The sequence below is a fragment of the Vicugna pacos genome, chromosome 6 (assembly GCF_048564905.1).
Source record: "Vicugna pacos chromosome 6, VicPac4, whole genome shotgun sequence".
In the NCBI taxonomy this organism is placed as follows: Eukaryota; Metazoa; Chordata; class Mammalia; order Artiodactyla; family Camelidae; genus Vicugna; species Vicugna pacos.
In genome coordinates, this window is record NC_132992.1 from 81,825,665 (window position 1) to 81,851,430 (window position 25,766).

At 46.0% G+C, this 25,766-nt stretch overlaps 1 protein-coding gene and 1 long non-coding RNA gene across 2 annotated transcripts in view; one reads left to right on the plus strand and one right to left on the minus strand.

Moving 5' to 3' along the window:
- Positions 1-597: 597 nt before the first annotated feature.
- KCNK10 (potassium two pore domain channel subfamily K member 10) overlaps positions 598-25,766 on the minus strand; it is a 127,463-nt gene continuing 102,294 nt past the window's right edge. Inside the window, exons 5-7 of the mRNA XM_072963550.1 lie at positions 7,671-7,857; positions 3,873-4,015; positions 598-2,046 (exon numbers count right to left, since the gene is read on the minus strand). Of these exons, the coding sequence (XP_072819651.1) occupies positions 1,426-2,046; positions 3,873-4,015; positions 7,671-7,857 (951 nt within the window). The 3' untranslated portion in view covers positions 598-1,425. The remainder of the gene's footprint in view (positions 2,047-3,872; positions 4,016-7,670; positions 7,858-25,766) is intronic.
- Positions 4,797-7,775, plus strand: LOC140696990 (uncharacterized). The gene is made up of 3 exons (XR_012073788.1): positions 4,797-4,999; positions 5,511-5,921; positions 6,129-7,775. It is a non-coding gene; the product is annotated as an uncharacterized lncRNA (long non-coding RNA).

The following is a 25,766-nucleotide window of genomic DNA, read 5'->3' on the forward strand; positions in this document are numbered from 1 at the left end:
TCAAACCTACGACTAGCCACTCCCCCCACCCCCCGACTCTCCTTCACTGGATGTTCTATCGCGTGCTGGTTCCTGTTTGCCTAGAAACAATCACAGTGGTTCCAATTTTAGTGGCTAGCAGGTGTGAGATAAAAAAACGAGCAAGGAAAAGAAGTGATGCTTTCAGAATAAAGGAACACCCGAACATGAAAGTGAAATCTTTCAAATACTTCTTTTAAGTTTTGTTTTCTGTTTTTTGTTTTTTCAAAAACGGCAATAATGGCACTTAAGCGGCAAGCAATGAAAACAATTCAATCTTCCTGTACAAGGGTTGGTTGAGGGGTTAAGTTTCCTTTTGTTTGCAGACAGTAAGACTGGACCTCGGGTCACTATGTCTACCCTAAGACACCCAAAGGGACAAGAAGCCCTGAGATGGAATGATGCCATGGTCCTCCTTGGTATGTCTCAGACATGCAGGATGCCTATTTTTCATAAAAATTTAGGATCAGCTAGACAGAACAGCAAGCCACCGGCATCATGCAAGGCAATGATAGTTTTGGTATTTTTCCCCTCTTACCAAAACAAATTGTAACAGAAGTTCCACTAGAAAAGTGAACGTGAACATTTCAAAACCGGTTTATTTTCACCATTGCACCCACTGAGGAAAATGCATGATTTTTGCCTGTAACCATGCAGCGGCTGAGGGTGAGTTCTCACCAATGCTTGCAAGTTTGTTTGGACTACCCGCCCCCGTGAGAAAGACAAAATTCAGTAGGCTTCAGTCATTGGTTAAGGTAATATCCACAGTGTGATGTGTTTGTGATTTATTTTATTTTTTTCTTCTGTAATGAGGAAAGCAATTGCACCTTTGAATACGTGTGCTCTGATCTGCTGCCAGCACATTCCAGGTGCTCTCCCGGGTCCCAAGGACATTGATTTGGAGCTTAGAAAGACTAGGTACGCACTGAACGGTTTGTATCAAAACTGGAGCTCAGAACATGTCCGAAGTGCCCGCTCTAACCCTAGTTACAGGTGCCACTTCACCCTTGGAATCCCGTCCCCTTCTGTGTGTGCACATATCACTAAGGGTAGGTCCGTTTAAAAGACACGCGTGTTCCTTTCAGACGGCTGGTCTACAGAATAGCTGCCCTTTGCTACCCGCCGCAGCGGGACGGCACTGCCCGGGGGCACAGCGTCGCCTCGGACGCGCTCGTGACCTCCTACGCGTGCGAAGGCTCCGTGGGTGTCCTGCGGCCCTGGCGGCAAGTCCTCATCCTTCAATTCCTTTTGGCAGAGCAAGCTTTCTCGGTGGTTTATGGCACAGTGAGACAGAGTCTTCAATGCTATGTAACTTCGGACTAAGGAGAAGTCTTGTTTAAGGCACGTGTCTCAGGGTGAATATTAAAAAACCCCACAACGCTGGGTACAGTCCAGCGTCCTTACCTCTTAGTTTCTGTCTTCAAGTAACGCTTTGTTCTCTGGCTCCCTGTCTTTGGTGTCCGTGGGGACCACCCCGTCCTCCGCCCCGGCCTGCGGCTGGATGCAGTCAGTCAACAGGGCCGTGCTGGAGTGGTCCGAGTTGCACACCTTCTCCCCCTCCTCCTCCTTCCTCTCCTCGTCCAGGGAGTAATTCCGGAAGCTCCTGTAGATCTTCTGCACGTCCTCGGGCAAGGCCTTCTTGGTGTCCTTGTTTTTCCTCTTGGTGAGCCTGGAGGTGGACCCGAACTTGTTGACGATGTTGTCCTCGGACGCCCCCTGCCCGTGTTTGTTCAGCTGCTCCGAGCCCTGCAGGCGCAGGTTGTTGGGCCGGTTGTTGATGCTCTCCTGGGACGAGGCCTTGAAGCGGCCGGCGTCCAGCGCGGCGAGGACGGAGCGCTTCTCGGGCGAGAGCACGTCGAGCGAGTGGGCCCTCTGGTCCAGGCCCAGGCGCCGGCGCTCCATGCTGCGGAGGGTGGCCGCGCGCTGCAGCTTGTCGTGGATCTCCACGCTGAGCCGCCGCCGCGTCTCCCGGAACTCGGCCGTCACGTTGGCCTTCCACTCGGCCGCGTGGGCCTTGATTTCACCCACCTGGCGGGGACACGGGACAACAGTCGCGCGCTGAGAAATCCACCTCCGCCTCGGGCCCTCCTCCCACCCAGCGCCCGCAGCCCTCGGGCGTCCCCCAGGGGAAGGAGGCTGGGGCTGCTGGTGGCGCATAGGCCCAGCGGGAGGAGCGGCGTGCTACCCCAGTCCTTCCTGCTGCCTGGATAACTCATCTCAAATGGCTCAGGGGGGCGCACATGCTGGGGAACCCAACGGAAGCCTGAGATCTGGAGACGGTAACTGTAGGAGAGGCAGATGGCATTGTAGGGGAGAGGTCAATATTTGGAGATGGACAGGCCGGGGGGCCGGCTGTTTCTATCCTTTTAAAAATTATCTGGCCTGTTCCTCCAGCATAACTCTGGGCTCACAGAGTTTTTCATGTTTCATGAGATAACCATGCACCGAGCTGGGTCCTGGGCACAAAGCAGATGCTCTCAGCAGGTCCTATGCCCTTCCTTGTCCCTCCAAGTAGCTCACTCTGGGGAGCGTGACCAATTTCGCCCAGTTAGCCTGGGAATGTCCTGAGTCCTCGGTACCACGTCAGTCCTGGGCAAACTGGTAGAGGTGGTCACCCCGTTCCTGGGCCACGCTATGGCCTTGTGCTACCCAGCTTTCCTGCTATGCAAAGATCCCCCGGGGCACCTGGTAACCGAATTTCCCCAGTCTGGGTGCAGGAAGGGGGCATGCTCTGCCAAAGCCCGCAGAACACACTGCCTTAGAGTGAAGCTTCACAGGGGGATCAGTACCAAGACTCTGGGCTCTGACTCAGCAGGGGTAACAGTACAAGTCTCATGCTTTCCTGTACAGATGAGTGACTCAGATTTCTGAATTAAGGAATGTCAATATTTATGTTGTTGGTTTCTCTTTCATTACAGCTGATTTCAGGGAGGTCAGCTCTCTGGGGAATCAGACTGGAGACTGCACTGATATTGTTTGTGCAAGCCAGAAAAATTAAGCCATTGGGCCCAAGTGTGATAAGGGAGATGTCTCCGTTCCACAACGCTCTCCCAGGGGCTTCCACACAGAATGACCACATTCTGGGATGGGAACAGTCACCCTTAAAGAGGCTGTCTCTCTTTCTGTTTCTTTGGGTTTTATCTCCTTTCCTTTCTTTAGCACTTTCTTTCCCTTTACCTTGCCCTCCTCCTTCCTTATCTCTTTTCATCTGTTCCCAGAAGAACGACTTGGGCTTTTTTTTTTTTTTCATTTAAAAAAAAAAACAACTCTACCCTTCTTCCTTATGAGTTCCTTCTCTTGCCTCTGGGTAGGTTTCCATGCACATTTATGTGAGGGAGTAGGGTCTGTGTGCCCCTGGCCACAGAGCTGTATTTGTTTCTACGAATCTGACAACCAGCAGGGGACATAAGTGTAAGGCACAGCCTTGAGTTCACTTCCCCATGGCTGGCCATGGCTCAGTGACTTCAGTATCATACAGAACTGAGAAAAAGTTGACATACTTGCTGATCAGGGACAATTGCACACCTCCCTCAACTGTAATCTACCTCTGCTGACTATGTCTGGTGTTTTGTTTTTTTTTTTCTTTTTTAAAGATAAGTTGTTGTTTACTAGTCCTTCCATGATCTGTGGGCTGGTGAGTCACCAGATTTCCTCGCCTGCCAAAAAAGGGATCCAGAAATAACTGCTATTCCATTTACCTTGGAGTTTAAACTGATTCAAGAATTCAAAACAAGGAAACCTACGAGCCCTTCATGTAGTAGAAAACAGTCCAGCCCATAGAATAGAGACACATAATTCTTGACACGAGCTAATCTGATCTCAGGAACATTCATAGAATCTGGAAGGAAGCCTACCTCTTCTTTTGTCTTTTTGGACAGAACCCGTAGCCAGTCTCCGATCATACTGAGGACAGCTGCAAAGTAGGCAAGGCCAACAAGGATCCAAAACCACACTAGGGGCTTATACCACTCCCGGTAATTGATGCCAGCGTTTCCCCCTGAAAACAACCAAACGTTACTTTAACCAGGATCTAGCACACGGTCTTTGCAGCGCAAACATGTCGCAGTCCATGCAGCAGAGATGTCGCCCCATCACCAGAACACGCAGCTACTAGGCCCTGCTGCATACAAGATGTGACATGGCTGAAAGGGCAAGGAAAAGACGTGTCCCTTCTTCCCTAAAGGAGCCTGACCTGTGGCTTAACTTCCTTTGAATCTTGACCACTAAACCGTTAACACTTGGAACAAAAGGATGTCAGAGGCCAACTTGATCCACCTACTTTAAACTTAAGCTTGATGATGAATGACTTGAATTAGAGGGACAACAAATCGGGCCCAGTTGTCAATTTTTGCTTAAACTGCCTTAAATTTAATAAACATAAAATATCATTAAGTAATCCCAAATGGTTTGGAACTCTTGGAACCATTTCCTCCTTAAGTACACGTGCATTTACCAGGAGATGGCGAGATGTGTGGGAGTAAAATTAGACTTAATGGTATTCCTGTGACTTTGACCCAAGCAATGGTGATTTAACGTTAACTGAGGGATGGTGTTTACATGATGCTAATCCAAGGGGTCAATTAGACTGAGTAATTAGAATCACTGTGCTAGAACGAAAAGGGGCCTTCAAGGCCAGCTAGTCCAAGCCTTTTATTTTATGAATTGGGATTACAGTAAAAATCCATCAGACCAATTGGCTAGTTGCCTGATTGCATTGACTAGCTGTTCCACTGAATGGATCAGTCATTTATTCCAAGTAATTAGCCTTCTTATTCTAGCCCTCCTATAGGCCCTGCCAAAGGGAGCCATGCAAAACAGATTCCAAGCCCAGCCCCCCATCCTAAAGAAGTGAGGAAGCGCGATGAAAAAGCTAATGTCAGCCTTGTTCTCACTCTGTGAGGTGTCGCCCAGGGAAGCAGGCCAGTGGCCATCTCTAAGACAAGCGACATTGGCCGTGGATGAGTAATTATGGTGCTTCATGGTGAGTGAGCATGGAGTTTTCCCGCTGGGTCGTGGTTGTAACCTCATCTGAATCCAGACTGAGCTCTGATGGCATCTGTAATACCTCCCAAAGGCAGCTGGCCAGGCACTGTGGCTTGTGGCTCTTCTAAAAGTGACCAAACTAACTTTGCAGTGCAGCCCACAAGGTCTCCCTCGCTACCACCACTTCTTAGAATTAGAGTTTCAGATTTTGCTAAAGGGCTCTGTGGCATGCACCCCCTCGGTTTGGTTTAGCTGCCTGGTTTTCCCCTTTCGGGCAGCCCTCCCCCTCCGCCTGCTCTAGAATGCGGTCGGAGTTCCTGCAAAGTTATGCGGTTTTTGAGGTTAATTTCCTCTCTGGACTAGGCCGGAGAACTCTGCAGCTTTCTCCTTGGGGCTCGCTGAAAGTTAAGTATTTTACCTTAATGAGTCAGCATTGCCCAAAAAAGGTTGTCACTAGGGGGCGCTAGCGAACAAGCCAGTAACCACCCTTCTGCCTGTTCCCTTCTCAGCTGCTGGCCTGGAATTCAGAACTCTGTGTGCGCTCCCAGTCAGGGTAGCAAAACGCTACCGGCTCAAAGTGAGTCAGCTACAAAAGAAACCAGCACCGTATCCTGCATGGTGATCGATGTTCTGATCATATTTCTGAGCCAATGCCATATCAAACCACAGCAACCATCAGCTCTGGTTAATGTATCTTTTTAAATGATGGGCATCCGTCCCTGTCGCCCATAGAGTATTGCCACAAGGTTGCAACACACTTACAGCGTTCTAAGGCACGCATTCTTCAGATTGGCCCGTGTAAGCTCTGGAAACTGGCACTTAGCAGGGCCTGGTCCAATGGCGGTCAGCACCGTGAATTGTAAAAGACCCAGGGCTGTGCAGACATCAGGACAAAGGAAATCTCGGCTCCGCAGTCAGCGGTAAGTAAGGGAGTTAAAGCAGTGCCCTGCCTGTGACTGCGCAGGTCGCACTGTGACCAGTTAAGGAAGCATAAGGTCGAGTGCTGGTGTGAGCTACATGTATGGTGGCTCACAGTCCCTGGTGGCCAATAAGAATAAATAATAAATTTAAATCTTACACGATTTTTTAACTCCCACATTCTGAAGGTTGTGCTATTTGTGTCCCAGATTAACAGATTAACAGATTGAACTGAGTGACTGGTGAGAGAGCGGGGACTCCCGCAAGTATCCTCCAGCAGACAGTCCTCTAGACAGCCCAGTGTTAGCACGGAGGGCTCCACCGCACAACAGAGTTCAAATTACGCTTCGGGGGAACTTAACGATGGCGATGGAACAGCTCTAAAGTCCAGCTGCCGTTACCTGTATACACCTGGGATTGGAACCTCAGCTGAGTGTTCCCACAGGGCAGCTACAGATGATGCAAAGGAATTCACCGGACAGTCTTTCCCCTTACTCCCCTCATTTCTCCGTGTGGCTTCTTTCCAGAGCTTCAGGCCTCTGATCAAATGGCACCCAGGGACCACTTGCCCAAGCTGAAACGTAGCGCAGTGGATGAACACTGTGCACAAGGAGAGACGGGTGGGGGCCCACGCCTTCCTCGGGCACTTTGTAAACAATTTTTAATGACTTTGACTTTGCAATTGTTGATCCTTAGCCAATGAAAAGGAAGGAAAAATTAAAACTGCTATTTCTGCAAACTAGACTTCAGTCTTCATCTTCCCAATTGGAATAGCTACAAAACCACCCTGCCAGTTCTCTGGATCACAGAATTAGCGTGGCGACGCCCACTCGCCTGTTGGCCAGCCTTCAACATCCTCTCCAGAATTTGCTGTTTTCCACATTCGAGGAGAGGAGATCCCTGCCCTCTATAAATGTGTAAGTTACGATAGAGCTGCTTCATCAGAGCGTTCACTTCTTGGAGTAGAAAACGATCAACTGTCTGACCACCTAGAATCACTCCATTAGGAAAGGGAAGGATGGCCTCCTCCTTCTAGTCCTGCCTTCCTACCACACCCTGGGAAAGTGCTGCATCTAAGAAGCCAGATCTCATTTCAATTTTCAAGCTTCCTGTTCCTAGATGAATTTGATGGTGGTTTTCTTTTCTTCCTTAAGCACAGCGCATTGGCATTTATTTTTACAATAAAGGCCATTGCTTCTGTGCACATTCACACAGAACCCACTGTGGTATCACATTCCCTTGGGGCAGTTCTCAGCTCCTATTGGTCACCTGAGCCTTAAGTCTTGCCCTGGGACATGCTCAGGACAACGTCTGCAGGGACAGTGGCGCTCACCTTCACATCAGGAAGCTCAGTCTGCAGGTCACTGCAGGCTACACTCTGTGCCAATCCCTCCAGAGTTTCCTATTTGCCACTTGCTGATAGAGCTTTTATCAGTTGATTCAAGGAGTCTTAATACAACTCAGAAGTCCAAACTCCAATGAGAAATTCATTTCACTCATGCATAATTCATATGATGATAAGCAGTCTGCATCCTGGGGAGAGAGAGGCTGGCTTCCGCTCGAGGCATCAGCCTGCTGCTGTTTACATCGCCTAGGACCACAGGTTTGGCACGAGCCTGCGCACAGAGGCCCTGGCGCTGAGCCGTTTTCAGTTGCCTCTCCCATATCTTCCCTCGTGGTTTCAAAAAGCACTGCCAACAGAATATTTTCCCCACCAGGGCCCCGGCGACTGGGGTGCCCAGGGTGCTTACCTGCCACAAAGTCACCAAAGCCAACCGTGGTGAGAGTGACCACCACAAAGTAAATGGACTCCAGAGCCGTCCACCCTTCGATGTATTTGAAAATGACGGCGGGGATCGTCACGAACACAACACAGCCGGCCAAGATGAACAGGATGGTTGAGATGACCCGGATCTTGGTCTGACTCACTTGCTTTTTCTGAAGAACAGCAAAGGGGAAAGACAGGCAAGTTAGCTCCGTCACCCTGGATTCGGAAGACAGCAGTTGGGAAAGCACGGCAGTGGCTTTCCACCTTGCTTTTGGTCACTGGAGGCTTTGTGAAAATCTGACGAAAGCTGTGGACCCTCTCCTAGAAAAACGCACATACGGAGTGGTCGAGGTGGTCCTCAGGTCCTAGGAAGCCTGGGGGTGCATGGACCCCAGGTCAAGAAACCCCACTTAGCTCGTGTCTTGAATATCCTTTGCGTGGTTCCCTGACCACAGCCCAGATGCCGATTGTAACTCCCTCACTCGTGCAAACATGACTACTTCCCAAGAAGGGCTTGCTGCCGTTTCTTGTGGGGCGCCACTGACCCTCCACTGGGAGGGCAAAGGTCTGGGGTTCTTTCCACAGTGGTGGTGATGGATTTGCACCCAGTTTCCCTTGTGTCAAAGGGAATGTGCTGGGAAAAAAATGGCTCCCGAGGCAAGCCAGAAGCTTTGGGTGAAAAGAAAGATGCAGCCACCCCATCCTCCTTTTTGACAGACTCCAGCCAAGTATCTCTGTGATTCTTCACCCTCCTGCCCGCTGCTGAGGTTGCGCATTTATAACACACTTTTCTCTTAAAAACACATGTGTTTGAGCCAGTACCATGGTCATCATGTTTGTTAGCTGTATTTCCAATAAGGGACGGGGCAGGAGTCCAAGTTGAGTGACAAGGTCAGTGTCTAAAACGGGTAGTAAGGACTTCATCTCATGTCAGCTTCTGAAGAAGTCAAGTAGTTAAGTAGTAAAGAGATGAAAATGGATTTAGAATGGGAATCACAGTGACACTGGGGCAAGAGAATCGTGTCCACGGCATCCAGAGGTGGCCTGGAGGCACACTGGGTGTCCCCTTGAATGCACCCAAGACAACACTGGCATTGCCTCTAAATACCGAGTAATCCTTTAAGGTCTTCTCAACGCTCCTAGATTTGCCATTGGAGACTGTCATCAGGGGACCCTAGCACCATAAGCCCACGAAAACCATATACTATCATAAATACATGTTTAACACCTGAGTGCCTGGACCTCTGTACATTGCCCAGAGTTTCTGCAAAAGTGCACATTTAGGGCAATAGACATGAGAAATCCTTCTCACATGATCTATTTTCTAGTCATTGCCTTCTGGTGAATTAGAGGGTAGAGAACCTCCCAAAACAGAGAGAAATCTGCATTCATGCACTCATTTTACAGATGCAAAAGCAAGCCAAAAGGGGTGAGGAATTTGCATAAAATGCTGCTAATTAGGAGCAGAGCCAAGATGAGAATTCTGGTGTGATTAACTGTCGGTCCAGCGCGCAAGGATGGGAACCAGTTTTCAAGTTAACAATTCACCAGTTCAAAGCTGCCAGAGTTCTCCCCTAATGAAGGAAACCAGACTAACCTCCTCTGGGAAAGGAGACTGTGAATAAAAACTTTTCACTGGGCGATCTTGTCACTGTGCAGGAATTCCTAAGCTTTTACCATAGCAGGGACACCTCAGCCAGGTGTCCCAGGAAAAAAAAATGGTCAAGAGAGATGCTTCAAAGATCAGCCACTTGGCTTAACCAGGAAACGCTAGCCAAGGAAAGGACTAGGTCTCTGAGATAGAAAGGTTGATTATGGTTCTGTTTCCTTTCCTCCCATCTTCCTCTTCCTCCCCGACTTGTGGAGACAAACATCAGTGCCGCCTCTTCCCTGGAAAACGCCAAGGGGCAAGAGACCTGGGAAATGGGGAGAAAGGCCGCTCCCCTCTGTAGTCATGCCTCAAAACCATCAATCCCACCTAACTGGGGTCCTGAGTCCGTATGTTCAATACGGCAGCAGGGAGTGGGCAGTTAATGACGAAGAATAGCCGTAGTGGAGAACACTTATTTGCGCAAATCTAAATCAGCACTATTGACTCTCGAGTTCCTGGATCAATACATTCCCTAAATATTCATGGGAAAAGCTAAAGAAATACAATCCTTTATAAAAAGGAGTCAAGTACCCTGTAACCCCTAAGAGGGGTATGTAGAGTGGAAACAGGAAAAAATTAATTGATCCATGCTTTTATACAGTCCCCTCCCCATCTCCTCAGAAAAGCCACCTAATAAAAGATAATTTATTGATATTTTTGAAACTGCATATGGAAATACCATTTTTTCCACAAATGAAAGTACTGTGACAAGATATATTACCTGAGAACCGTAAGGAAGGTTTTACCCATTTCATGGATTTCTACATTGGCTAGTATAAGACTTCGAGGGGGCAGTCGAAGTCCCCCTGAGAATCCAGGAACTTAGTTATTACTAGCCTAGTTTTGTTTGTAGACATGAGCAAAAACCCAAAGCGCAAAAGATTTCACCACAGATCATTAACCTAATCTAATTGCTGGCAACGGGCAGATTATCTCCCCCCTCTATAAATCATCCTTCTCAAAGGCATAATGAAATTAAAGTGAATTAAATGTTTGTGAGACACTTGTTAAGTCATAAATTAGGATGCGAATGCGGTTGTAATCCAAATGACGTTGAGGTTGGCAAAGGAGAGCAGCAAGTAGGTAGGAAGCTGGAGAGATTCCCGGGCTCCAGGAGGTGGGCAGAAAGGAAGATGGCCCCGGACGGCGTTTGTTTGGTAGAGGAGAGTGAGGTGTGTAACAAAGGCTAGATTGTGGAGTCTTAATTGCATTATCTGCTAGAGAGTTTATCCGCAAGGTAGACATTTCACCACTGCTCTCTGCCCAAATCAACCAGCGTGTCCCTGGGCTGCTTCCTCCAGACATTCTAGGGTGATGCTCAAAAAACGCACGGAGAATTTAATCATGGGAGTATTTTAGGGACTTAAGAAATCAAGGGTCTTGCATGTGTGTATGTCTGTGTGTGTGTGTCTGTGTGCATGTGTGGAGGGGTGTATGAAACTGTGTATACCCATACATCACTATAAAAGGAAGAGGTATGGGCATAAAGTTTTGGCAATGTCTGTTACTCCAGAGACCCATGTTTTTTCTGCCCTCCGGATGCTTAAAAAAAAAAATGAACATTTTAAACTGTAGCTTTCAAGATGGAACCACGAACTATCATACACATCATCCAGTGATCTTTGGGCTTCTCATCCCCATCAGCTCTGCAACCATTCACCACTACTGTAAACTGGTGTTTTAAGGACTTGGAGTCTAGGGGCAGGCTGCCTGAGTCACATCCCTTCCCCGCTGCTAAATGGCTGAGTGACCTCAGGCAAGTTTCTCAATTTCTCTGTGCATTGGTTCCTTCCTCTAAAAATGAAGAATAAAAGAACGCACCTCATAAGATTGTTTGGAAGATTAAATAAGTGTGTACAACCTTAGCACAGTGCCTGCTAAGTGCTCAAGGATTGTTAATGATGTAAAAGTTCGAATCTTTCCTAAGATGTGGACAGTCCCAGATTCAGTGCTGCCTTTTGCTATTGAGGAATGTTCCCTCACATTTGGCTTAAGATAACCTTTGTTTAGCTTCAGGTGGTCACTGCTGGTTGTCCCTTCTTGGATACATTACCTCATATAATTACCTCCTTTTTAATAAAAAAAATCTTCATTCTCCCTTGGTTCTTTGGTGCTGATTCTGGATTGAGCTCTCAGACAGTCTCAGCTCACAATCTTGGAACCTTTCTTATCTGCCTTTCAATTAATTTCCCCCTAGTTTTTCATCACTCTTCTGAAACTGCCAAGAATTGCGGATAATGTTTGCAGTGTCAGGAACCAGCTGCAGAGGGACCCTGAGAGGCACGGACCTTGTGTTTCTTACCACCCCCAGCCCCCTCAACCCCCTCCCTTCCCGCCAACTATCACCACCACCTCCCCCACCACTTACAGAGTCAAGCTGTGTTTCCATGGTGGGGTTGCTAGGCAAAATCCCATTGCTTATTTACCAGTAAGCAGAGCAGCTAGCAAAAAGCTTTGTGAGCGCCCAGATCTGACAGAGCTAATGTGTTCTTAGGCTAACAAAATTGCTATTTGGGAAGAGATAGTTTGATACAATATTTGGGCAGAAGTGAGAGAATAGTTGTGTATATCTGTCCAAATCTTGTTTTCACACTTTGTTGATTAGATGAGTGTTCCTTCCTTCTCCTTATGCAAATAGCATTATGCAAAACTATTTCCCACGTCCGATTGGCACTATCTGCAGGAATTTTTGAGGAACTCAAAACCCACCTCCTGTAGAGTTCATTTAGTTGTCAAAATTATATGTGCAATTCTTCCAAAGAGCAAAATAAGCTTCATAAACAGGAGGCGGGGGACGGGGGTGGGGGGAGGGCCGGCTCTAAGAGCTCTCCTTCCAGAGGGGGACGTATGTGCTGACAATTCTGGAAGTGTTTATTTCTTTCCGACCTCAGAGAGCTAAGCCATACATCCAGTTCTCATTAAGCATAATGCCCAGCCCGTTTTTGGTTACTTCCACAATCTTATTTTTAGAGAGCAAATACATTTCTATTCATTTGTGGGCTATTTCTTTTTTGATATTTACCCCTCTCTAGTAACTGTTCTTTTTATTTTTGTGTGATTTCTTAGAATTCTGAGGTTAGCAATCCAGATTGTTGTGTCTGGCTGAGAAACTGTTTATTTGTTGTGGTTTTCAGCCAGGATGTTGGAGATTTTATTCAATAACAAAGATACTGCAATAAAAATCCTAGGATGGGAGCTCGACAGGCAGGGCTCTAGTTTATGGTTCAGTTTTGTTTTGTTGAAATGCAAACTCATCACCATGGTAATACAATTGAACTGAGAGTGATTTCTCAAAATGGAAAGGTAATAGGAACTGCCTTACAAAAGAACTAACTTTATTTTCTGATATTATTATGTTTTCTGCAAAGACTTCTTTTGAAAAAGTCCTGTTCTAACTAATGGTCTCAATATCACAATGAAGAGCCATGTAGTACCAACAATTCTATAAACTATGAAGAGAGTTTTTAAACACAATTTGCTTTTAATCTCCATGGCAGAGATACTGTAAATACAGATTAGTGAGACTCGTGCAGTAAAATCTCCATGGAGCCTACTGAAAATGTCATACTCAAAAGCTGAATACACAAATGGATAGTCTCTAGACCAAAAAAAAAAAGAAAAAAAAGAGTTATATCTAGCATCTGAGTCTGAGCCATCCAACTGCATTCAACAGATTATTGGCTGGATCAGTACTTTGCTGGTATCACCATGCAAAGTTTTTGAAAAAGCTCTTGGTATGTACAATTAAATTGTTTTTTATCACTGAAATGGCAATATAGGTGCACCTGGGATGGAGAAAAATTAAAATCTAGAAAGAATAAAAATTCTCAGCTGTTTCACTCTAGGAACACCCTAATTAAAATCTTTGAAAGTTTTCTGTTCTAAAATTCAGTGGCTTTTAACATTTGAAGATAGTGCTCTATTAGAATGCAAAACACTCAAAATTCAACCGGTTAATTCATTCAACACATAATTATTAAGAACCTGTTACATATCAGGAGCTGTTCTAGCTGCAAAGGACCCAGCAGTTAAAAGGAGAGACAGGAAAAGTTCCTTCTTCACATACATACACCAAAGTCTATAGTTGGCTGGAGCAGGGTGGGAAACCTGAGCCTTTGGCTGAAAACAGTCTTTGTGGCACTGTCCATGGTGCCCAGCCCTGGTCTGACTATTGAAGGCAAAGTTGTTACTTAATGGCATCCCAGTGATAAAAAAATATCACTTGGTAGAGAAGAAAGGAATATTCTTGCAGCTATCATATGTGGAATACAAAAGTGTGCCACCTGTGATCTTTGGATCTCTGTTAGCTAAGCATTCAGAAACCATGTTCCAGATCTCACCAATAAAGGAAATGCCCAACTGTAACCCTGGCTGAAGAAAGGTCCCTCTCTTTAGTTGAGGTATGAAAGGCAGGCCCATGGAAAGGAGAGGAGGATGGGGACACCTCCTGATGAGCGGCATCACAGAATAACTCCTGGCAAACCTTACAGATGCCACACCCAGCTGCCCACCTAACCAAATACCTAAACTTATTTCCCTAGATTTCAGCAGCACAATGAACAGTGTTTCTACCCTAAAATGCCCTCTCCACCATCAAATACACAAGCATACAATAATTACACTACAGTAACAGTGCTACAGACAGCTGAAAGGTAGATTCAGTCTTCTCCTTCCCTTGGCTAACAAGGGTTCAAGGTCCTGATTCATTGGCCAAGCAGTCCACAATAGTCAAGACACAAGATCTCCTGCACAGAAGAAATGTTCCTTCCCACCTCTGATGATTTTTCCCTTGTGCATGGAGCTCCACACACCGTAACACAAATGGCCTCTCTCCAGCCTCTCACTCTGATGGAGGAACCAAGAACTCAGCCTCTTCCTCTCTTCTTCCTTTTGGGAACAAGCTGCCCTCAAGAAATACCCATTGTGATCTCCTGTCTAATTCTCAGGTTGTATTAGGAAATCCATTTTTCCACAGATATAAGCCACATTCTCCAGTGTTGAGGGTACATACTAATATTAGGTTTCAATGTGTCATCTCTTTTATTTCTGAGTAGGTTCCTACCTTGGGTGGGAAAGATAGGATGCTATTTATTTGGTTCCTTCAAAGACCCCAATCATCTCAACTCTCCTCCCCCAGTCCTCCTGGTACTATGATTTAAAATATATATATATTTAGCAATAGTTCAATAATTATCCCATTATGAAAGAGAGAAAGAAGTTAAACCATGTACTGTGGGGCAAGTTCTCCTCAATGGAATTGAGGTGAATTCCCTTCTTTAGATTGTGGCCCCTCACCAGGAAGGAACACATGTAACAAAAACAGAAAAGAAAGAGTGAGATTACACTGGGCCTCCTGCTGAGAGTGCTCTCCTAAAAAAACATGAGGAATTGAGCAGGTCACTAAGGAAGACCAGTTTGGGCTGGAGCTGTCTAGAAGAGGCAAGAACCTTGCACAGGGGCTAGTGGGAAGGTTTGGTGGGGGTGGAATTGGGGAGTAATGGTCACAATGCAGTCACCTAACACACTAGGTAAGCAAAATGCCCACTTGCCCGACTTGTGGTTTAGCAAGAAGCTCTTTACTCTTTCTCCTCCTTCCTGGCATCTCTTAACCATGTCACTGTTGACTGGAACTAGCATCCAAGAGCACCCAAGAAATATGGGAGAGAAGAAAGCCTTCAAATGTCCCCATCTTGCATACAGGTAGCCCAGAGAGAAGGCATTTGTGAGCTTCTTCTCTACCAAGTGATATTTTTTTATCACTGGGATGCCATTAAGTAACATCTTTGCCTTCAATAGTCAGACCAGGGCTGGGCACCATGGACAGCGCCACAAAGACTGTTTTCAGCCAAAGGCTCAGGTTTCCCATCCTGCCCCAGCCAACTAGACTTTGGTGTATGTATGTGAAGAAGGAACTTTTCTTCTCTCTCCTTTTAACTGCTGGGTCCTTTGCAACTAGAACAGCTCCTGATATGTAACAGGTTCTTAATAATTATGTGTTGAATGAATTAACTGGTTGAATTTTGAGTGCTTTGCATTCTGATAGAGCATTATCTTCAAATGTAAAAAGCCACTGAATTTTAGAACACAGCCTCACAGAAAGTCACCCAGAAATAAATCTTATACTGGGAAGCCCTGCATTGAGGGAACTTGACAGAAACATTCAGAACTAAGAAATTTTCTTTTTGTAGAATATTTTCCAAGCTGTGAATGAAGTCAGATCCTATAACTTTTCTATCCTCTCATTCAATAAATATTTATCAAGAATTATTCTCCATCAGTTACAGAACTAAGTTCATTGGTAAGCAAAACAGAATGGTCCCCAGCCTCACAGAGCTAGAGGGGGCAAGACAAACATGAAACAATCACCCAAGCAAATACATCATCCCAGCCTGAAAAAAGTGCTATGATGGGGAAAGAACCCACCGAGTGAGAGAGTGTAACAGGGAGACCTGATGACACTGTTTGCTCATCCTGTTCTCCCATATATGTTACCCATACCTCAAAATTCACCCATTATAGTCAAGGGGGCTATTGCAAATGATTCAAGACAGGAGACTGGTGCTAGAGAGAAACAACCAAGGAGGTGCTAATGAATTCAGGCTTTATGTATATTGGTTGGTTTCTGCTACTGACAAAGTTTTCATTGACAGCCTCATGGCAGAGCCATCCAAGGTGGGAGTCTTGACATCCTGATAGATTTGTTCTCTTTGTATCTTACTCAAGTTTTACACAAATGCCTCAAAGATGTTCCAGGTTCCAAATGTGTGTACATTATGGGCAAATATAATAATTCCATAATTCAGCTATGCTTATTCATCTATCATTCTTCCATGATTATTAAAGAGTAGCATTGTTCTTTAATTTGATTAAAATGGATTTCATTAGAATGTGGATTTGATTAGAAGGACAAGACAGAAGCCTATTTGGATTACCAAATGAATAAACATAATAAACATCCCCATTGTTAGTTAATTGGCACATTTTTTTTTTCCTTTTAAGAGAACTAAGTTAGATACAAACCGTTTAATGGAGCTTACTGTGATGACTAAAGTATGCCTTCATCTTTCATGAAATGACTCTGCTGTTTAGCTATGAAAATGACAGCAGATGTGGACATCACGTGCTCCATAAGATAAAGCAGTAAACGCTTAGGTAGGCGTTGTGTCACTGCAGATAATATTTTCTTTAGAAAAACATTCTCTTAACAGTTTTGGGTGACTTCGATCCTGCAAAGTGTTTAGCAGAAAGGTGCATGCTCATTTAAACAGTTCTCCACAGAGGATCAAAAATGGAGACCCCTGAAGACAGTCAAATAAAAAGACATCTAGGCCTCCTGATGTTCTCCTCACGTTCAGAAATGACTAGAAAATGGAACTGGATTGACCCTGGTGACACTCAGCCTGGAGTGTGCTGTTCATGACCATCATGATGTTGTTGAAGGCCAACCGACCACCCTATTATCATGTTGTGATGGAACTGAGCAAATGAGATCTCCTTACATGGCCCCTTTAGAGGACACTGGTCATTCCTTTTGATCTGCCCATCATCCAAACCCCCTTCTTTGGTTTGGTGAAAGACAGAGGCCTCCTCCCATCCAGAAGTTAAAGAATGCCAGCTACTCACTTTCCCAGTCAAGAGCAGAAGCATGCCACCCAGGCTCCCCAACCAGAGAGACAGACGTAAGTCAGACTTTGAATCAGGCACTAGTGAGTAGATGTGGTGGAGCCGATCATGAAGTGTTCATCTGAAGGTTTTCTGTGTTTTCCTCCTCTCCTTCTCTCTCTCTGGTATTCCAAAGGGCATTCCTAAGTGAGAGGTGAAGATTCTCAGAGGCATCGTACAGACCTCTTCTTCCTCTCCTAGAGACTAGGTAAGACTTGGCTAGAGATGGAGAGAGAGGGCAGAAGGGCTGCTCGGCCTGGGGAGGAAGGAAGTGTGGAAGGGACTGAGCCTTCCTAGGGTCTTCCAAGCAGAACCCCCAGTATGCAGAACCAGGGTCAGAGAGGAAGCAATTCCATACAGAGCTCTCCTCGGGGATGGGCGCTAACTGCTTCACCACCTGTGCACAGCCCACCTCCCATGAGTCCTGGATCCTCTTAAGTCTCTTCAACAAAGACTGAGCGACTTGGACACTAAGTTGGGTAGAGATGTGATGGGAGAATCTTGGCCCTGATCAAGGTGGAGTTGACTAGCACCAGATGGGAGCTTCCATGGGAGTGGGGTCAGGGGGAGAGGGCAGGCAGCAGTGGACACACTACTGGTGTTACATAAAGAGGTGTGGACTGTGTGAATCCACTCTGGGACTCGTGGCCCCAGTGGTGGTATTACATCCTGTTTTCAGGGGCAGTTACCAGGGTGGATCCAGTGGCAGCAGGGCCCAGAATCAATGGGATCAGCAGGGCGGCTGTTGTCTGTGGCAGACAAACACAATAGTGGCTTCTTCCAGGACGAGTTCTGTGACGTGCTTTGGGTCACTGCTCTTGGCTGGATGCCTTCCAAGTCTAGGTCTCCAACCATCTCAGGGATTTGGTAACTATACAATAGCCTTCAAATTGTTTTTTTTTTCTTTTTTGTTAAATTAGCCATAGTTGATTTCTCTTGATTCAGCTAAACTGCCACTCTTCGGGGTCAGGGTTAGCTGGCTTCAGCCACTTGAAAGCAGGTCAGGGACATAACTCCATGGGGTGCCCTGCCCTGGAATTCTGGACCCCAAGATCAGCCAGAAGACAAAGATCAAGATCAGCCAAGATAACTCGTTGTGATTTAACCACTTTGGGTAATATCTCTGACATTCTTAAATCTTCAGAAAGGTCTTGTTAAAAATTACACCTAGTTTCAGCTGTGGTGTGGAAGGGGCTACAGCCATTCCTGGGATGAAGAGTTATAAGGACAGTGGTGCCAACCTCTTCCCCCAGGCCAGCAGGGCAGGAGCAACTACCAACCGAGGCAGAGGGGTCTGCCACTGGCAGGAGGGGACCAGGAGCACTGCCAAGAGAGACCCACGGCTGGAGGAAAGACTGGGAATCCAGAGGAGCTGATGCAGAAGACACAGGCTGTGGTCAGGACAGACGTGGGCACACGTGTGTGTGTGACAACCCGTGCAAGTACCAGAAGGAAGGAGAGATGAGGCAGAGCCCACTGGGGTGCAGTGGGGCAGCAGGCATCCAGGCTACATATAGATGCAAAGAGAGAATACTCCCAAGTGTAATTACTGAACTGTTAACGGTGGCTCTCTTTGAATAACGGATTTTTTTCCTCCTTTGTACTCTTCTGTGTTTCCAAAGTGTCCACAATGACCATGTATTCCTTTTGTAACCTTTTCAATGAAAAGAAAGAAGGAGAGGTGGAGAGAAGAGAGGGATAGAAGGGGAAAAGGGAAGGAGAAAGCGGCGAACAGCTCCCCAAAACTGCAGGGGTGCCCTAGAGAAACAACACGAAGCCCTTGAAAATCAGGCAGTTTCTCTTCCTTTCTTTTGGGAAGGCAGTGACAACCATGCCCTTGGGAGAAAACCAGAAAGAGAAGGAGGAGCTACTCGCCACGGCAAAGTAAGAACGATGGGTCTTGTCTGAGGCGTTAGAATCCCAGGGACAGTTGCCAGAAGTGGCAGTGAAAGCTGGGAGGACATGGCCTGGTTCCAAATCAGTAATTGCATCCTGCCTACTTCCCAGGCCACCGTCTCCTCCTCCTACAGAACGTGGCAACCCTCTTCCTCAGCAAAGCTGCCGGGGAGCCCCGCTGCTGGCAAGCACCTGCCACCTCTCCGCATCGTCTCTAACTTCAGTGATGTTTGCAGCTTACTCTCTAAAGGCACTGGATCATTTACTGGCACCTAAATACTGCACCATTCCAGGCTTCTGTGTCTTTTTAAAGGTTGTTCCATCTGCTAGGATGTTCTTCCCCTTTTTATGCTCAAATCCCTCTTCGATCCTCAAAACGCAATTTGACTTACCTCCTGCAGGAAGCCCTCTGCCTTCTGGTTAGTTACCGTGTCGACTTCCCGGCCATCTTTGTTCCTTGCACAGCCCCCGTCCCCACCCCGTCCCTGTACTGCTGTCTTCCTGCATGTGTGTCTCCCTAACCCTGCATCCCAGCTGCCCTGCGCTGGGACTGTGTTTTTCTACACTTTCCCTCTCTTTCTTAGCACCTGGAGGAAACACGAGAGTAACTGCTTAGGGTAAACTATTCTATGAAGGAAACAAAATAAAACTACTCAACCAGCAAGAGATAAACAGTCAGGAGTTTGTACATAGGTTGCTAGTAAGAGTGTATATGCCACAGGCACAGGCAATGGGCATACACACACGTGCACATGGTGCATAGTTGCTGAACTGAATTATTAATAGCATGGGAACCGCATCATGGTGGGGTCGACCATTTGAATGTGGCCATTTACACGAGACTGTAAATTATATATGCATATTCCTGAAAGTTATACAGGAGCTTCCTGGAAGTTTTTTTTATAACCCCATTCGGTTTATAGCGCCTTAAAGGTGACTGGTGAGGGTGTTTGTGGTCGTTACTTCTGGCACGTGGTGGGTGGGGGCAATAGCATTTAGACATCCTGTAACACAAGAGTTAGAGTTTCACAAATCAGAGAATTACCCCAAATTTAGTGTGAGTTTTGAACATTCCATGAGAAAAAATCATGTGTATAATTACCTGGGCTGAGAACTTAAGTCCCTTTTAGGTATAAACACACACACACACACACACACATTTTTTTTCACAGCTTCAATACAGGGTGAATTTTATAAGAATATGACTCCAATGTAAACTGCTAGAAGGCTGAATTTTGAATAGTTGGAACCTTGCCAAGACCTGTTCTCCATCTTGGAAAACCTCATGACGGGCAGGAAAGTCCCCTGTGGCAGCTTGGTCACTGATTCCACACACCTGGACCACTTCTGTATTCTACATGCGGAAGTGAGGGTCTCATCATTTCAGTACGTCTCCTAGAGTTTCATGACCAAGCATCCTGTTATGAAAATACTACTATTTTACTATAAATTACCTTCCTTTTTATTTCCCCTTCACAGCCTAGCGAGAAAATAGTATTGAATATTTCAAAAGTAGGGTGTAGGTAGGTTGCACTACCTATGAAATTTGTTTCAAGGGGCAGTAGTAAGTAGTTGCTCTTAAGCGGGACTTTGGGTGTTACCGAGTTGAGAACCGCTGAGAAGCGTAACTGTACGCCGTATCTGAGGTTGACTTGAGAAGTCTGGAAAGTCACACTTACCAGATCTCCCGATGAGATAAAAGTTCATGGGCAAAAAGTACTGTCAGGGGACAGCTCCCCCACTGGATGTCCCTTTCACCAAAATAATTGCGTCCCAAAGGTTAAAACTGTTCGTTTGGGTTTTTTTTTTTTTCCATTGACATTTACTCGCATGCATGCGATACTACTTCTGATTTCAAGGTTATTTTCTCTACTGAAATGGACGTGGTCATGCCTAGCAATGCTCGCCATGCATCCCTTCACCAGGCGCGGGTGCCTGCCCTGCGCTGTGGACTGCGCTAAGGGGCAGACACACCTGTCCTCGCAGGGCTGATGGGGGTAGCAAGAATCCAGCACAAAACTCAGATTCAAGGAGACGAATGTTAGGTGCTAATGAACTCCTGTAGGAGTCAGAAAACCCTCCCTGAAGAGCTGACCTTCATGCTGAGAGCAGGAGGAAGATTGGACAGTTTTTGAAGCGCCACAAACACCACATGCGAAAATCTGGAGGTGAAAGAGGCTGGCATTTGGGTGCAAACACACGGGCCCTGTGAATTTTCCCCGTGGAAGCAGATTTCTCTCCAAACATGATCATCAAAATCTTCCTCCAAGAAAGAATGTTAACTCTGAAAAGCTTAAAAAATCTTTTAAATAATTTTTTGAAATATGTAGTTGACTTACAACACTAGATTGGTTCCAGGTACACAACATAGCAATTTGTCATCTCTATACACCACAAAATGACCACCACAGTAAGTCTGGTTACCATCTGTCGCCACACAAAGATGTTACAATGTTATCGACCATATTCCCCATGCTGGACATTTCATCCCTGTGATTCATTTCTTTTGTAACTAGAAGTTTGAACCTCTTAATCTCCCTCACTTATTTCACTCATCTTTTAAAAATTTGACCAATATGAACTTTTCTAAAGAATCTGGTTGGAGTTCATGTTTTGTTGTTTCCCTAATAATAGGAGAGAATTTGGATTCAAGACATTTCTAGAAATATTATTAAAACTAAAGGTATTAGGTGATCATTTTTTTAAAAGGCAAGGCGATCATTTTGGAAAGAGATGGAAATCCACGTGCCCATTTTTCAGGCAGGGGGCAACCTCATCAGCCCTCAAACTATGCCAGCAGAGGCTCCCAGAAGCAGGTGTCACATGTTTATCCGGCCATCTGGACGGGTCTTCTTCCTCCTCTTCCCCGGAGAAAAGGTTGACAAGCCTCCAAAGGAGAGGTAGGAGAGAAAGGCATTTACCAGAAATACAGACTCAAAGGGCTAAAAACAATTGAGATTTTTTTTTAAAGAGCAGCAGAAGCAAGAAGCAAACAGCGATGTCAGAAAATGGATGAAAACCAAAAAGAAAGTGGTACTAACACTTCCAGGAGCACCATATGGCACTTGGATGCTATGCATTTCATCGTAAATGTTGATGTTTGCTTTCTTGTTAGTTTTGGTGCCAACTCTGTTATCGTCCCTGATAAAATTCATTTTTTAAAAAATCACACAGAAGCTTTCTGTGCTCTATGCTTAAAACCATACATACATGCCCTTGCATTTTTTTTCACTGCATGCTCTAGGTCCCCATTTCTAATTGTTCGAATCAGAAGAGAAAGTCCTGGGAACTGACAGGAGATGCCATCCCCTTTGTTTGTGCCTATTCAGCAGTAAGAGGAAGGCAGCGGGTGTGGTGTGGGTGGGGAGACAGCCAAATATTAAGAATAATCATTTAACAGGAGCCTTTTGAGCCGTTGCCCAGGCTCAGGTAGAAATGTTGATGTTGTTTACAGTAAAATTCATTTCTGCCACGGAATGGAAAAAATGAACCCAAGGGACACTGCTCAGTCTAAGTGGAGCCAAGGTGGCAAGACGGCGGTATCTAAACACCAGCACAGCAAAACGCATCTTCCCAGGGCCCCTTATTGATATTGGAGGAGCCAGGCATCTTGGGGAAGGAGAGTCTTAGAACTCTTTAATACTTTATAAAAATATGAACTGGCCCCTGTGTTCAAGGTCTAGTAAGAGCACAGGCAAGCTGAGAGACATCTAGCATGGAGCGCAAATAAATTCTTTTTCATTCTTTGACTTTTCATTCACCAGCATCAGTCTATGGCGGAATATCCCGGACACATCCGCGTATGCAGTGGTCGCCCGCGAGATGCTGCCGAGGATACAGAGCACAACCTCTCCCCTCGCTCAGACGGAACAGCAGGGGCACACTCAGACCTTCCGGATCCTTCCTTTGCTGAGTCATGGCCAGGGCCTCTTTTCCTCCCAGCGCAATGACTGATGACTGGAGCTCTGTCCCAGGCACAAGCCTTCCTGCCCATCTAATTCCCTGGGTCTGTTACTGCCCTTTCTGCTGATCCTCCACTCCTCCGGCCGCACGCACCTCCACATCCATTCCGGGAAGGACATCTCTTCTTCGGTCGGGTTTGTTGGGGACGCTGCTTAGCCTACACACCCTGGGTGTGTGGAAAGGAACCTGGCTCATTTTTCTTTCTTCACCAATCAATTTACAGTCAATACGTGTTTACTGAATGCCTCTAAAGCACTTAGCACTGAGCAGGTGCCGCGGGGGCACAGGAAAAGAAAGGCAGGGTACCCCTTAGCGCCAAGGTCCTTATGTTTTACTGAAAGAGAACAACCCATTAGCTACAGAAGACAGGTATATCCCTGAAGATGTGTGTGGCGTCAGGTAGACGAGCTAGAATTCACAAGTCCCTGCTCTGCGATCCGGAAGCTAACAAGGTGCTTACATCATGACAGTGAATAACGTGTCTTGAGCGCTAAGTGGAGGCACCAGGCACTGCTCTCCTGCATCAACAAAGTGCCAAAAGAGGTAGCTGCTATTTTAGAACCACTTTTCAAATAAGGAAACTGAGACACAGCCTGGGGTCACGTGGCTGGTAAGCAGTAGATCAGAGCTTACGCACTGAGGCCATGTGACTTCAGAGGCCACCTGCCCCAGCCCTGGTCTCATCATGGACACTAGTCTTCATACCTGTCTGTATTCTCCTTGGAAGAGGGGACTGTCTCTTGTTTATTGCCCCGTAACCCACAGGGTTGAGATCACAGAAGGCATTACTGGATAATTGCTTATGAAACAGACCTGGGGAGAGGTATGAAGGAGCAGCCACCATGGGGAGCTGGAGACTGAATCATCATGAGGTGAAGAAAAAGGTTTCAGAGCAGCACAAAGGCCAGGTGGAACCCGGACGTCACCAGCACGCAGAGGCCCAAGTTGGCCTGGCGGTGAGCCACCCTCCCAGTGGCTCTGTTGCAGGGTCAGAGCTGAGGAAGCAGGATGAGAATTCTTTAAGCCCAAGGACACAGTTGGAGGGGAGGGTGGGAGGGCGGCAGAGGCAAGAAGGAGGCAAGACGCAGGGCACAGCATCTCTACTTTGCCCCCCATGTAACAGAATGACAGCCTTGGAGCAGCCCAGATTTAAGGGGCAATCAGATAGCAAATTACCAAATGCTGTCATTGTGATGTATAAAAGTTAAAAACAAAAAGCAAAATAACAAGTGCTGGTGAGGATGTGGCGAAATTGGAACCCTCGTGCACTGCTGATGGGAGTGTAAACTAGTGCAGCCGATGTAGAAAACAATAAGGCAGGTCCTCCAAAAACAGAGCATAGAATTACCATACGACCCAGCCATCCCATTCCTCGGTATGTACCCAAAGGACTTAAAAGCAGGGACTCCAACAGATACTTGTGCATCCATATCCGTGCGGCATTACTCACAGCTGCCAAAGATTAAAGCAATGCAAGGGCCCATCGACAGATGAATGGATAATCAAAATGAGCTCTCTGTATACCGTGGGATACAGTCAGCCTTCAAAAGGAGGGAAATTCTGACACATGCCACAACATGCCTGAATCCTTAAAGACTTTACGTTAAGTGAAATAAACCAGTCAGGAAAGGATGAATGCGGGCTAATCCCATTTATACAAGGTACCCAGAGCTGTCAAATCCATGGAGGCAGAAACCAGAATAGAGAGGTTGCCCTGAGTTAGTTGTTGTTCTTGCTTTTGTGTTTTTTAACCTATTTGTATTGAAGAAGAGTCGGTTTACAATGTTGTGTCAATTTCTGGTGGACAGCACAATGCTTCAGTCATATAGGAACATATATGTATTTGTTTTCATATTCTTTCTAACCATATGCTACTACAAGATATTGAATACAGTCCCCTGTGCTGTACAGTATGAACTTGGTGTTCATCTGTTTCATAAATAGCAGTCAGTCTCTGCAAATCTCAAATTCTCAGTTTATCCCTTTCCACCCCTTCCCCCTTCCCTGTAACCATGTTTGTTTTCTATGTCTGTGAGTGTGTTTCTGTTTTATAAATAAGTTTGTTTGTCTTTTTTTCTTAAGATTTCACATATAAGTGATATCATATGGTATTCTTCTTTCTCTTTCTGGCTTACTTCACTTAGAATGATGTGGCTTATTACTTGCTTGAAAAAAGTAGCATGAGGCCAAATGTAAAAGAAAAAAGTGTGTTTTTTTTAATGTTGATAAATGTAATATAAAATAAAGGCAAAGGGTTCTATAAAAGGGTAAAGGATTATTATTCTGTTATATCAGAGCCCTCCAGAGGACACAAACTAGCCTGTGAAATCAGTGATAAAGGGTGAACATGGGAAATCATCCACCTATTAAGTTGGTTTTATGATCCTAATAAACATGTGAGAACTAATAAAATTCTTGGGTTAAATTCATAACTCAAAAGTACCTGGAAGTTTCAAAAACAGGTTACAATACATACAAAGCATCACTGGATGCTCAGTGGTTCCAAAACCCAAAGATATGAAATGTTTTAATTAACAAACTCCCTGGATTCTAGGAAGTGACCATCTCCTCCGTGGGCAAGTGAGGAGCACCCATAGAAATGTTCTGGAGGCCTCTCTTGATTGCACGGTGGTTTAGGAAGCACTTCGCCCACAACTTCCCTTGAGTTTAGGGCTGAATTAAGCCCCCAGTGAGAGCTAAAATCTTGATATTGAAGCCCCCAAACTCCAGGTTCTCAAGACCATCGAGGCAATCTGATGAATCCGGAGAAAGGAGAATGCTTTTGGAAGGTGAGACCGACTGCCTCAGCTCACCAAGCAGCTTAGCTTTGGGCCACGTGGCCCTCTTATTGTCAACATCGAGTGAGTTGCACAAAGTGGAGAAATGAACAGAAGGGTGGAGAACACG